General features: G+C 33.3%; 2 protein-coding genes across 7 annotated transcripts in view; one reads left to right on the plus strand and one right to left on the minus strand.

Annotated features, from left to right (window-relative positions):
* Positions 1 to 8,613, minus strand: part of LOC139687131 (4'-phosphopantetheine phosphatase) — a 53,119-nt gene extending 44,506 nt beyond the window's left edge. Inside the window, exons 1-6 of the mRNA XM_071584257.1 lie at positions 8,155 to 8,613; positions 7,930 to 8,018; positions 7,514 to 7,713; positions 6,592 to 6,775; positions 6,397 to 6,489; positions 611 to 776 (exon numbers count right to left, since the gene is read on the minus strand). Coding sequence (XP_071440358.1) covers positions 611 to 776; positions 6,397 to 6,489; positions 6,592 to 6,775; positions 7,514 to 7,713; positions 7,930 to 8,018; positions 8,155 to 8,248 — 826 coding nt within the window. The 5' untranslated portion in view covers positions 8,249 to 8,613. The remainder of the gene's footprint in view (positions 1 to 610; positions 777 to 6,396; positions 6,490 to 6,591; positions 6,776 to 7,513; positions 7,714 to 7,929; positions 8,019 to 8,154) is intronic.
* Positions 8,614 to 8,793: 180 nt separating this feature from the next.
* The window catches only part of ctrip (E3 ubiquitin-protein ligase ctrip), a 75,367-nt gene continuing 69,739 nt past the window's right edge, over positions 8,794 to 14,421 (plus strand). For 5 of the 6 annotated variants that reach the window (XM_071584258.1, XM_071584261.1, XM_071584262.1 and 2 more), the window contains exons 1-2: positions 8,835 to 8,987; positions 10,008 to 10,130. In XM_071584258.1, coding sequence (XP_071440359.1) covers positions 10,051 to 10,130 — 80 coding nt within the window. In that variant the 5' untranslated portion in view covers positions 8,835 to 8,987; positions 10,008 to 10,050. Of the gene's footprint in view, positions 8,988 to 10,007; positions 10,131 to 14,421 lie in introns of all 6 variants that reach the window. The other variant, XM_071584259.1, reaches the window with a different exon arrangement.

Consider the following 14,421-nt stretch of genomic DNA (forward strand, 5'->3'; position numbering starts at 1 on the left):
TAAATAGAAAGGGACTAATGAGAATATGCTAAATTTGGTTTTTTCTCTTATTATTAGAATTGGTATTTCTCTAATGGTGGACAAATGATATTAAATGGTTCTAAACAATATTCATTACGGACTAAGGATTAATTTAGTAATTTTTATCGCAAAAAAAATTGCAACTTTCACATACGTATGATACACTTCTTGTAGCACCTTCAAGATACAGTAGTATCAGGTGTACACTAATTGAAATAATAATATCACCGCCATCATCAATAATACCTACAAGTCACTGAACATAAATAACTAATATGAATCTTGGGCTATGTAAATTGATGAATTGAGGATATGAATATGTCTAATCTTACTTTATCAAAAAAATCAAATTCTTCAAGTTACAAGATGTTTTACCCATAGCAAGAAAAAAATTCCATATAAAGCACCTGGAGCCTAAGATATTTGGTGTAAATTTTGGCACAAAAAACTTTCTCAAGGAAGGTTATGATTATACTTTTAAAGTATGCAAATTAAAACTTTTAAGTTGTTTCCATTGCAACAATTATTCAATCATAAACCAATATTTAACTGATTCATCAAGGAAGTTTGATAAACATCTGACTCTGACCTGGTTCACTGTCTTTTCCTTCCTTCATGAGTGCTGCCTTACCAAACGAAGCAGCAATCAAATCCCCTGGAAGCTCTAAGTAGTCTCTGCCAGTCAAATCTTTTATTAAAACATCCACTTTTCGGTGATCCCCTTTCTCTGCCAATTCTAACAATTCATCAAATCCCTGAAAGTGTGAACACACATCTGTGCTTAAAACATTGAATTACAATAATTCATACACCAACCACAGTTTTTAACCTGAAGGTCAGTTTGATAGGTGAGGGTAAATCTTACCTAACACTAACTACAATGGCATATGTACTTCACACAATAGGGTAGGAAAGCCAGTTCCTTTCCCTGTGCCACCTATGATTTCCCAAGAGGACCGGATATCCAAAAAAATCACAGAGCATGAGTAAAGCCAAGTGATTACTTTACATTCAACCACAAATCCTACAAAACAACTACTATAAACACAAAATATTATCACTTGTCTTTGACTTTTTAATGAGTTTGCCAACCATGTGCCATTCTCACAAATCTCTACCTTACAGTTCAATGAATAAACAATAAGTCATCAATTTCAGTACAATTAAAAAAATCTATGATGCAATCTTTCCCTTGATAATGGATTTAAAATTGGTTCAGTATCATACATGTCCAGTTTTGATAAAGGTATGTATTCTCCACCTCCACCAGTTGTTTCAACATAATATTTTACCATTGCCAACATCAACATAAAATTTTTTATGTTTGGACATTACATTTTTGTAGATACTTCAAGAAAAATATAGTGAACATAGTGGTGAAGATATTTGGACATGAACAGCATCTGTATTAGGCATATCCTTACTCTTTATGAAACATGCTGACATCATCTCTTATACACAAGGCTTTCATGCGTTTAAACAATTAAGTCAAATTTTACATTCATTATGCTATCAGGTATACAAGAAAAATAATAAAATTATTAGCCAACAAATTTTACACTCTAAATTATCAGGTAGTATTTTGGCTTCAAGAGTATAGAAAAACAGTTAAATTTTTGGAACTCCTTATTCACGCTCAGTAACTGTTTCCATTTATTTATATGATTCAGTAATACTATCAGGGACCTGTAGCTATATTTTGTAGAAAAATAAGTAATTGCTGATAAAGTTGAATATGATCTATGGAATACCTTCATTTATATGTAATTCAGATCCACAGAATGTTTTTCTTCACTAAGCAATCCCATAACAGTAAAAGCAAGGCATGAAATCACAAAGCAGCTTGAGAAAAAAATCTACAAATGCATCATCTTACCGCTGGCCTCAAATGTGGTTATCAGTTACAGTTTACACATGTATCACTCAAGCCATGAAGTCGCAATCAAACTTTTATCGATTAATCATTGTTTCCCTGGAAATATGAAAAGTGAATGTACACATGAGGGTGGTCAAAAATTTTCCGGCCTAACAAAGATACAAGAAATTTTTTCTGAAATTTTCTGAGGCCAGAGACTTTTCAGACCACCCTCGTAATAGCCAGCTATATATGTAACAACTTCTTGATTATATTCCAGGCTTATAAGAGTTCAATTCAGAGGCTTCAGTGCATGTTTTTGAGCCATTTTGCAATCATCCTTGATGAAGACGTCAAAAATTCAAGGAAACTATCTTCATGTTTTCCAGTTCACCAGTTTTCTAGATCATCAGTTTGCTATTTATTAAGTAACAAAATGTAGGGCTGGAATACGATCTGAAAGGTTGACATTCTGCTGCTAGAATTATTTGCAGTAAGCTTCTTATTCAAACAAAGTGAATGGTGCGGGTAGAGCTTCCTTGCCATTCACTCAGATGGTGCTAAGTAAACAATGCTCCACCTCATCGGTTTTTGAACTGATATAGACCTTTTTTTCAGTTGAACTAATGGCATTGCATGTTGTGATTAAACTTGAATCAATAAATTTGACCTGTGCCCACTGTTACTAGAGGTCAAGTATTTAATATAGGGAAAAACTGTAATATAATTACCGTTATACCTGTATTCACTTACATCTGTTCACTTTCGGGAAGTTTAGTATAGCTACAAACAATCAAAAGTACCATTTCAAAATCCAGTTTCTTAATACCAAACAAACCAGTTCATTCATTATATTTGAAATCATTAAAAAATATATAGCCCACTGGAGATGTGGAAAACTACTCATTTTTATTTTGTCAAATCAAAAAAGATAAAACTCTTTTGGATTAAGCTACCAAAGGCACTGTGCAAATGAGAAAGGAGTTTTTATACATTAACCAAAATGGAAAAATTCACTGCTCTACCCTTATAACAACAACTTTAATACACAAGTATGGAGAGAAAACACAGATTGCCAAGCACATGGCTCTGTACATGTAATTATACTCTATTGGAAAAAAGTGTTGCAATATAAAATCACATGCTTGTCTTGCAATATCTAATATTCATTACAAATGGTAGGCCAACATCATGCATCAGCATGGATGGTAATGAATTTATTATGCAAGCATAGCTTGTCTAGGTTTGCAAGATAATATGTAAACTTACACATTTAAAATCTGTTTTAATACATAAAATTTCAGGTGACTCAAACAGTGGAAGCAGAAATGACATTAAAATGATTCAATCATATAAATAATGACCCCAATTGCATGAACATTAAAATCTCTCCAATTTTGCAAAAATACTAAGTGCTGTAAACTTAGCAGTCATTAGAAACCAAGGAGTGTATTGTACTACTTATGGCAAAAGTTGTCTTTGATGAGCTGAGTGAAACAAATACAAACTATACCACAAAGAAGAATTATTGCTTCATGTCCCAAGGTAAGAACATACAGACTTTGACTAACTTTTCAGACGAGGGAGCTGCCTCCTTGAAATTCAAACATCTAATATATATCTGTGATCTAAATCTCAAAGAATTATCTTCATTAGGATGATGCTTCATATGAAATAATACCTGCAGATCCAGAGGAATGGATGGCACTTGCAGGTGCCTCATCAACCCAAACTCTGATAGGAGTTCCACCTGTTTTATGTTATTTTGACTGGTATGCGGCCATTCAAATAAGTCTAGATAATGAAGAACATGTCTACTACATCTCAACTAACAATCGTAATGTAGTAGTTGTTGGCAATAACACAACAAATAGTATGATTATATTTAATGAAAAGCAATAAAAGAAGTACTGAGATTTTTTCGTCAGTCCTCTGCTGTAAAATAACATCGATTAAAAATGGTACTGGGAGTTGATGGTACTGGAGAGTTGAGTAATAACAAAATCGTGAATTGTTGAAGTAGCTGCCTAATGACACTATGGCATCAACAGGAATAGCTGCCAACCATTTATGCTAGCAAACAATCCATCCAGCTTAATGATTATCAATTACAAACAAATGCTACTCATTCAAATAGGATACTGAGATAGGAGTCCCAAGACCAGATGCCTGCAGTCCAAGTTATTGCAATAAACAAGTCCAGCATGATTGGTTTGTTTAAATTAGGGAGAATTGGCAAAGGTCTAAGATAAGGAACACCAAAAATGCAATACAAGATAATTCATTGAGATTTTTTCAGAATTCCATCAATTACAACCTCTATAGAACATGCCTTCTACCCAAGCATAAGGCAACAAATAACTTAGCCCTAAGAGCCAAGTCATTTACATATAGTTCTTCTTCTTGAGAAAAGCTATTCACCAAATATGAAATGACCATCAAGAGTACGGAAAAATATTAGCCTGGTTGGTGGATGGTGAAGTATCAGAGACTGCTTTTAAGTCTATGAAGTTAAGATTTGACTCAGCATTCAGTTAATGGTCAAATTTAAGAACCCTGTTCACCTTATGGAAAATATGTTTACAGTTATCATTACAACTATAAAATTACTAGAGTTGGGCTGATTGATGACTCTAATAAATGGAATACATAAATATGACACCATGACAACTACTATAAAGCATATATATTGCCACATATTGCTGAAGTTACAGCTTACATTTTCATTTGATGCTCATGTAACGCTTCTAAAAATCTATGAACGGAAGTTCAACTTGGCAATGGAGGTATTGGAGAAATATAAGGTATAGTTTACAAAACAATACAAACAGAGGCATAATAATCAATACCAACAAATATACCTTCAACTATACTAGCAATATTAAAAGAAATTGTGGGGAACACCATAAAAGTAACTAATAATTGAGATAATAACCGTGGAAGCACATTACACTGCCATAGTTTTTCTGAAAAAATCATTCCCCTTGACTGGGATTTGATTCCAGATCCCTCTATGTCCAGCCAAGTGCTTTAACCTATTAAGCCAGCGAGTCATCCCCTTACATTCTGAAATTTAGAGGATGCCTTGGTAGCTTAACTGGCTAAAGCACTCAATCAGACATCGATGGATCAAGGTTAGAATCCTGGTCAAGCTACGTGATTTTTACACTTTGCAAATTGTTGCACTATATCAGTAAAATTTGATGCCCATGCTGGCCCAACATTTTACAAAGTAGTCAATATTTCCATAATAATAAAGTCACAGTGCTGGTTATAAAAGGCACTAGTAAATGTTCTATGAGCATTTTACATTGGCACTGGTATAAAAAACTGTGTTAATCAATGTCGTAGTAATTTAGACCAAGCTTTTCTGAATAATAAACCAAAAGAGCTTTCCTTAGGACTCAAATACATTGGTATGCTTAAGGAACTGAAGGTCTTCTCTGTGACATTTATTTAAAATTTAATTGCATTAAAAAATTATGAGCAACAAGAGATTTGAAATACAGAAGTAATAGCTGTTGGGACGGTAAGCACTCCAAGAGTAAAATATAGTCAATTGACTAATACAAGACCAGACCACCATACTATTTTTTTCATAAAATATGATATTAATCAATCAACTCAGAAATTTTAACTGCTCCTTTAGCATTGAGTTCCAAACTTGTGTTGAATCAGGATGGCATTAATCCCCATTTAGTATTATTTTTCTCAAAGGTGACTACTGCTTGTACCAACAGCACATAGTACACAAGATCAATATCAACAAACATAATATGACTGCACACAATATTTTGAATGGAATTGGCTTTGAGATCCATTAACCACATTTTATAATACTCCCATTAATCATAAATCTTTCACTAGATTTATTATGTTATTTATGATGAAAATGTTTAGAAAGGAAAATGTGCTTTGCTACAGTTTATTTTTTTAATGCCCTCACTAAATAAGTATATTTACTGCCAGGCACAATGTGTGCTAATACAACAGACCAAAAATACTAAAATTTCTATTGACCGAAAGCCTAAATATCTAAGTTCACCATCAGTGAACATAATGTCATTTTTAGGGTACATTTGGTATCTCTTTGTCTTTCATCCATGTGAACTCATGAGCAAACCAAATTTAATATAATTCACCATTAATTTCAGACTAATGTAATGCTCTAATCCACAGTAATTTGCAGTTACTGAGGCCTGATTGTTCTCTCCTGAACAATTGCAACAGACCCACCCTCACTATTTTGGACAGAATGGTGTGCCTTTTTCCTCCACATCCTCAAAATATACTAAATATATATATCCAATTATGTATTTGATTTTCAATTTTGACTCCATCTTCAGGTCAATAAATACATTTAACTCCTGCAAAAATACTATTAAAAATGAAATTTCTATTGAGTAACTAGGCATTTCATCCTTAAATTAACATATAGGTTCACTGCTTTTCAAGGGAGTATTATATTCAGTGTAATGACTTATTAATACAAGGCAGAGACATGCTATTTTATTATTTACCTTTGCCTTAGTAAGAAGACTCCCAAGACCCCAAAATGTAGCACCACCTGTGGCTGTCCCTCCAATGCGTTCATACGAATCTTCTGACTCAACCTTGGAATTGTTAACAATGAGAAACAATTGCAATGAACTTTACTTCCAAGAATGTAATAGGTAGACTGGAAAAACTTCACATGTGACTGCATTTTCATTTACCTTCATTATACTGACTCCAGATCCAATATTAACAAGTAAATATGGAAAGATATCAGGATCCACACTTTGAAATTTGTATTCTGGATTTCCATGACGTTGGAACACAAATGATTCATCTGCCATATTTTTCAGGAGGAAATTACATCCTTTGATGAGGCAACTGATTTCATTTTCTTTTTCAACCCTATTCCACGAGATTTAAATAGATATTATCTGTAAATATTCAACATACTTAGTTTGGAATGCAATGCAATTGAATAAAAACTGATTAAAATGAAATGGAATACAATTAGTTCGACACGTTAAAAAATTTGAAGAGGGAAGACTCAAGATGATCTCAGAATGGATCTATGTATTTTAGGATACATAAAATCCTCAGACAATGTCTACCAAAAATGATTTCGTTCGCTTCCTGATATCATTTTGCAATGCTAAACTTCATACTGCGAGGTGTTTCTAATTTTCACTTGAAAACTTCCAATAAATAATTGACGATATATTTATTAAAAGTTTTTGGGGGTAAGTATTCTGTATCAATGATGACGAGAAAAACATAAATTGGGTTAAAGACAACCATAAAAATTGAAATTTAACGGAGGCAACAAGCAAATAAACGTTAAACTTTTGGCAAACAATGGGCATGATTTTATTAGTACTTTCCTCATTTACGATCTCTAATAAATTCCAAATGAACAAGATTTTGATTGCAAGGTTGAACGCATACTAGTACAATACCTTAGCAAATAATGAAATCATCAAACTGTACAAAATGTTAATAATGAAGTTGCTGCTACATAGGGGCTTGTTTGCATTCAACGCCAATTGAAATTAATAAAGTGTTTATTCAATTTCTCGGACATGCCTTATATTGAGCAAGAAATGAGCTACTAATATATGTTAAGTTAATACTGTAGACACTTACGTCAGACCCAGCTTGGACAGTATCAATTCTGAATATTTGTATGTACCACCACCTGTCCCCTTGATGCTTTTGCCCATCATCGTCGACGGTGCCCCGACCAGATTCTGATTAATAAAATCCAAACAGTTTTCTATGTACTTAGTTTCAAATTTGATAAAATGTAATCTGGCACCCTCAGAAACTTCATACACCATTTTTGACTGAAATAATAAATGTCGGTATTAGTTCAATAGTTTCAGCCTCAACTTTGTGGAAGTTCATTTTAATAAATGAAAAAAACACTTTGTTTCAATCCACCACTTTCGGAGGATAAAAGTGGTGGATTGAAACAAAGTGTTTTTTTCATTTATTAAATGTCGGTATATTAATTGAGGAGTTCAGTATACTTTCTACAAAAGCTGCAAAATTTTACTTACATCGTCCTTGGAATTAATGAATCCTTCATCGTAAAGAGCTCGACGATGAGATATTGTTGACCAATAAGCTATTTTTGTAAGGGATATACCTACAAATTTAAAATATTGCCATTACGCCACACACAATTATGAAGTACCTACAAATAAGTTCCAACTTGCCCTTCAACAGAAATAAGACACAACAATTTGCAAGTTAGATGTCATGCTATAATTCGTCATACTCACCAATGTCGATGGCAAAACCTTTTGCGTTCTTGATATTCCGGAAGACTTCAAGGGTTTCGGGAAGCTTAATACTTTTGGGATGACTACGCTCCATGTTAGATAAAGAACATTCTTTCTACTCTCAAATAAAGAGCGTAGTTCCTCCGTATAAAAGGTTTCAATGATAACTGATGATAACGCAATTTCCCTAGTGATTTATGGAGATACTGTTATGTCGTCTTTCCCGCAAAACAAAAATCGTAATCTAGTAAACATCGGTGGTTCCAAATGAATTAACGATTTCAAAACAAGATGTCAAAATAGGAAAAAGCTCATTTGTTATTATTTTCTTTTTTTTCATTGAAATATTTGTTTCGCAACTGAATCTTCTGCTTAAACTGTCATTGTTGCATTTCCATCTGCACCTCAATATCAAGGCTGCATCACCAGGTAGTACCATACGAGGTATCCCAAAACCCCCAAAACACACTGCTAAGTCGCGTAGTGATAACAACTAAACAGCTGTTGAAGAAGGAACTTTGTTTTATGGGGAAATTTTCCTGTGGCGTGGTTCGAAATATTATTATAATTAATCCTCGGACATATATTCTCGTTTTTTTGTTGAGGATGAGTTGATTGTCCTTCTCATGATTATTTTACTATAGAACTATTTCTTGTGAAAGCAGAGATTCATGTCGGGTCTGACATCAGAGGGTTCAGAATGTATCGTTCGTGTCTCTAGAGTTTGCTTCGAGGGTGAGCAATGGTTAAACATCTGATGACACAATTATGCTGTAAAACTCGTATATTGTTTGGGGGAAAATCTCTTTCATTTATTTGGATCTCACAGGAAGGTAGAGTATCCCTGAATTGGTTTTGAAAAACACTCCCCGGACATGAGAAAGAAATGGTGTAAACCAATGGTGGCTCTTTTGTCTTTGTAGTGATATACAATTATTCGTTCTTATTGAAAGGTTCAGTTTTACTCGTATTGTTATTGTCAGAATCGTGTTGCTCATATTTACATATTAATAATTTTCTTTCAGCTCTTTTACAGAAATTTAACTCCCATGAGTAAAAGAAATCGATTCTTGTAGTTGAATGGAAGCATTTTGCTTGATAGGTCTACAAATAGATCGCTTCTTGTTTTACGTATCTCTCTTACTCATAAGTTTTCGTGCATATTTGGGCAACTTAAAAGAATAGATAATAGGTAATTTTGCGTTGAGTTATACTCTGCTTCTTATCATTTACACGGATCTACCGTTCTCAGCACTTTTACTCTTTATCTTTACTGAGGTAGTCGATAAGTAGTGACTCATTTTTACCGTTACATTTACAATTGTTTGCGTGAGTTATTGGAAATGTATGATGCAAATTTTCTTCGAAGGTAATCTACGAAGGTTTTATTTTGTAGGAATTCATTTGTAAATGAATACTGTCTATGTCTACGACTTTGTTATTTTTTTGTTGTTATTTGGTCAATCGTTCGTCAACATTAGTTCGCCTCACGTAAATAATGTCATCACGCAAGTCACCTTGTTCAGAGTCCGTGATGGGAATAATGTTCTCGAATCTACTTAATGCGTCATTGGTCTGGGTAATTTAATTTTGGGAAAAAACATTATTAGCAACTCCATTCTCATCATTGTTAGATTCATTTTTGTTTTTAGCCCTGCCAATGTGCATTCCTCGTTTTCATATATTTAAATCGAGTAGGACTTAAATAATCATGTGTGGAAATTTTTCTTTAATTAGTCACTAGTGCTTGACGTAAATAATTAATTTAGATTCCATTCTGAAGTATGAAAAAAGATTTGTTCTGAAAGTTTTGTTGTCATGTATGGTGTGAACTTTGCATTTATTATCCACAGGCTTATTTTGATTGTGGCATGTTTCACTACATGAAGAGCGTCTATGGCAGACCAACCTAGTTGTGCGTCTGGGGGGTCTAAATCCAATATTGAGCCAGGGGATTTTATTGAAATAGGATCAAGGTATGTGAATAATGTATATGGTGAAACATATCTTAAACTAAACTTGTTCATTGGCTGTTGTTCTTTCCATTCTGTATTAAATATTGATTATAATGCTTGGATTATGCAACAAGTGAAATGTAATGAATATTATGACAATATTTTGCATCATCAAGGAGGAATCTCTTAATTCTTCCCCGAACTCCTTGCCCAAATTCCATTCTTGTGTACTTATTGGTCTTGCTTGTAAGAATTTGAGTGTTTCTATTCTATATTTATTGGTATAATTAGCCCTTATAATTGCAGATATAATATGGTTAATGTAAATTATCAAACCACGTTTTCAACTTTTTCTTGAAGCTTCCTCTTTGGTGTTAAAGTAGTATTTTGAATTGCCCAAACCTTCCAGATTCACCGCTTAAATTGAATACTTAACTAGGTGTCCACATACTAGCACATTAGTGTGTGTTCAAATGTGAGAATTGTTTGGAATTGCTATTGTAGTTCTTTGGTTTATGTAAACATGTATGCTTAAAGTTATTTGGTAGCTTTTCGAGGTCATTGAATCTGAGATCATAGTTGGTAGTTTGTGGTGTGTGCTATAGATACAGACTTCCTCCTGAGAGCATATAGATCAAACTTCAATAAGGTGTCATAAGTTATTTATGGGAAACATTACACACTTTAAATTTTTCCACGAGTCGTTTGTAATTTTATTTCCTCATGTATCTAATAAAATTTGACATCGTGATATCAGTTTATATTTTTAGTTAAGTCATTTGGTGCATGATTAAGTGGTTATTCATTATGATTGATGAAATAAATGAGATCTGATCTAAAAAATTCTTTAAGCACCACGGCCAGAGTTATGTTAGTAGTTTTGCTGCTAGCAAACGGACTTTTTTTGAAAAAGTTTTAAAGTAATAACAAACAAGTGGCATGTAAGTCGTATTATTGGAGCATTACTATCTGATACATGTATCACTTCATGTTCTTATATTAATAGAGTTTTTAGGAGGGTAAACAAAAGAAGTACTTTGTAAATTCAGAAGTGTCCTCCAACAGTCATAAAGAGAGATTGTATCCCTTGTTTTCCCATCACATCTTAATTGGGTATGCTGGAATTTGGAACTGTATGCTGCAAGTAATAAACAAAGAAATGATGTAGTTTTATGCCAACGACAAATTTTTGTGTTATTGTAAATTAGTAGTTGTAATTTGAATAATATGTTGACCTTGGCAATGAGATTTTGGGTTGTTGACCCAGTAAGTGTCCAGTGAACATATTTTAGTTAGTATGTGATGTAAGATGAAGTCTGTTAAAATTATTTGTAAAAAAAGTAATGACATTCACTTGTATATGGTAACTGCATTTATGTCATGAAAGCATTTAAGTGATATTAATGCAGATGCAAAAATGTATGCCAGCAACCAAGATGTTTAAATGATGGTAAATTTTATGAAAAGGCATAAGTTTTCTTTAAATTAGTTTTGTAATATTTAAATGTATGGCTAGTATATGACACCCCTGGAAGTGCTCGTAGTAGGAGGTATTGTTAAGTTCTCAAAAATATTAATGATTGTGATTCATCAAAGAGTAGTAATTGTCACTGTGAATGTTGTCAAAATAAAGACACAGTCATTACCATGGTTAAGAGATACACACATCAAATTTCACCCACGAAAAGCCTTAAAATATTCACTTGTAGCATTCAAGTTTCAAAATCAACCAATCTTCAATAACATTTTTGAACTTAGTGCAGCTAATCAGTATTGCAGTGTAGGGAAATTTTTAATGGAAATTAAAGGCAAGGTTATCTGACTGGTTGAAGGTTAAGGCCAAGCTGCATTGGGCAATGTCTAACATATTTCTTGACCTTGTATTATGGCCGTGTATTGCCTTTTAATACAAAGTTATTTACATTATCTTTTCCATTAACTGCACACGCTAGCAAGAATGGTTTTTTTTAGGTAAAAACGGATTAGATTACTACAGTTATGAAGAGATTAAGTAAGATTGAAGTGAATAGAGGACTTGGAGTGTTAACTTTGAAGGCAAAAGGCATTGTTTAAGTGCTACACCAGATTAGTACTATGATAAAAAAGAGAACTCACATCTCACACTGATGCATTTAAATACTTGTCTTTCCTAGCACAATTCACAATTGCAGGAAAACCAGGATAAAGAACCCATTCATATTTTGCTAAAATGATGCAGTAATTAGCCTTTTATCCTACAAATACTGCAAAAAATAATTCCTAAAATTGCATATAGATTGGTGTCCATCGCTGCAAATGTGCATTTGGTATGATATGATACATGGTGTAGCTCTATAACTTGCTTTTTTATAAAGCAAAACACCTTTCAAACACCTGTATAAGAAAGTAAGAAATTGTTTGCAACTGAGTTTTCTACTAAAGAGTTTAGGTGTAATTTATGTCATAACTGCTCATCATCACTATTTCTTATGTCATCCCGTCATTGGTTTGGACATAGAATTAAAACTTATGAAGCAAATTCTTTTCATAATTATTTTAATCAAAACTTATGTATTTCTTTTGGATTGCTTGAAGCAATCTGAGGGCTCCCATGAAGTGCACTCTTTTTGGTGATTTAAATTCATTTGAGCAATTTTTAACTTTGTTGTCAACAAAATGTTTTACCCCATGAAATGCCAATTGTCATGCATATTTGTTATAAGAATCTGTGTAATTTGTCTAACCCAAAGGGGTTGGGTTAACGGAGGAAATGTTCATTATACTGAACATGGAAAACTAAACATTTTTTTACACCATTGAGGCATCCATTGTGAGATTTGAAACCAAATTGCTATAAATATATATGCTACATTCACTGTGACATTTCGCGTGTGTTATTTCAGAGCCAGATACATGATGCATCAGTTTTTCTTGTTTATGTTAAAAGGAATTGTGGAAAATTGTAAAAGAATTCAAATTTCAACTTCCATATTATATTCTATTGTTTCAGGCTTCACTTCGTGGAAGTATTTAATATCCATTACTAAAAAGAAAGAAGGACTCGTACTCCATATTATTGTTATTCCATATCAAGAGATCATCATTTTTTGCATATATATTCTTAAAAATTCTGAAAATTATTACCTTTTATCATAGGAAATACTGGTATAAACTATTCATTTCATGAAATATATTGAATGAAAACTATTCATTGTATTGCATGCTCAGTTTTTGGCAAGAGATTTATTTGCCAGTTGGCTACCATTTTAAATTCCCAAGCCAAGCAGACTGGATTGCATTAGTAGCAATTTTTTCAGTGGTGTTGTGATCCTCTCTTGTGTGATCAAGGTCTGTCTTTTCATGTGAAATACTGGATGTTTGTTTAACTGTGGCTTCCCTGGAATTGGATCATTTATTGAGAATGATGCCATTCTTCTCTCTCCCCAGTTTTGCTCTTTTCATGATTTATTACATTTTCGGATTCAATCCCCCTTCCCAGATGGCATGCATCACACCAGTAATGTAGCATTTACAAGAACTTCCTTGATCCAACTCATTGATTCAGAAATATTGGAATACCATTCGGTATTGCATTAGCTCTCATCATTTTAGGCAAATGCATCCTAAAGCTCTTTAACTACCTTTGGTAAACAGGGAGTTGAGGATGGATTGATTGCAGTATTTTCATCATCCTGCCAGCATAATTTCTTTACTAGTATGAATCATTTCAATGCATGAATTTTTTGAAGCATTTAAGAAAGGATAGTTTGATACTTTTCCCTTTTTATTTCTTGATTGTTACTGCTGCACTCCTAGTGCCACCCAAGTACCATGACAATCCAACATTGGCATACCAAAAATGTACTTAGGACCTAAACCACCCGTGGGGCCATTCTAGATAACAAAGGAAGGATGCATTCGTGATTTCATACTTAACAGTTGAACTCCTATTTTACATTGCCTTATACTCATTAATTGAATGTCTAAGTCATAGTGATTATATAAATTTTTTTACCACTTTATAAAATCACTTTTACTTCTACCTTATTCCACTTTAATTCCTTGGTCATCCACCAAAATCGAGCTGATGCCATCAATATTTGTGGTCGTGTTACTGGGGCTCAGTGACATGACCAGGGTTTCCATTTAATATTTAATTTTATAATATTTCAGTCATCCAGACATTGCATAACATAAGTTTCATAACATATTTTGAAATGATGTGGTAAGATGCGAAACAGGGAACAAGGTCAAACTTCTGTTGCATGAGGTGTAGTACATATCTCCATGACAAACTTCGATTTAGAAGCTAGATGTGATAACAAATGTGCTA

The sequence above is a fragment of the Hetaerina americana genome, unplaced genomic scaffold, assembly GCF_022747635.1.
Source record: "Hetaerina americana unplaced genomic scaffold, ioHetAmer1.1.p SCAF_17, whole genome shotgun sequence".
In the NCBI taxonomy this organism is placed as follows: Eukaryota; Metazoa; Arthropoda; class Insecta; order Odonata; family Calopterygidae; genus Hetaerina; species Hetaerina americana.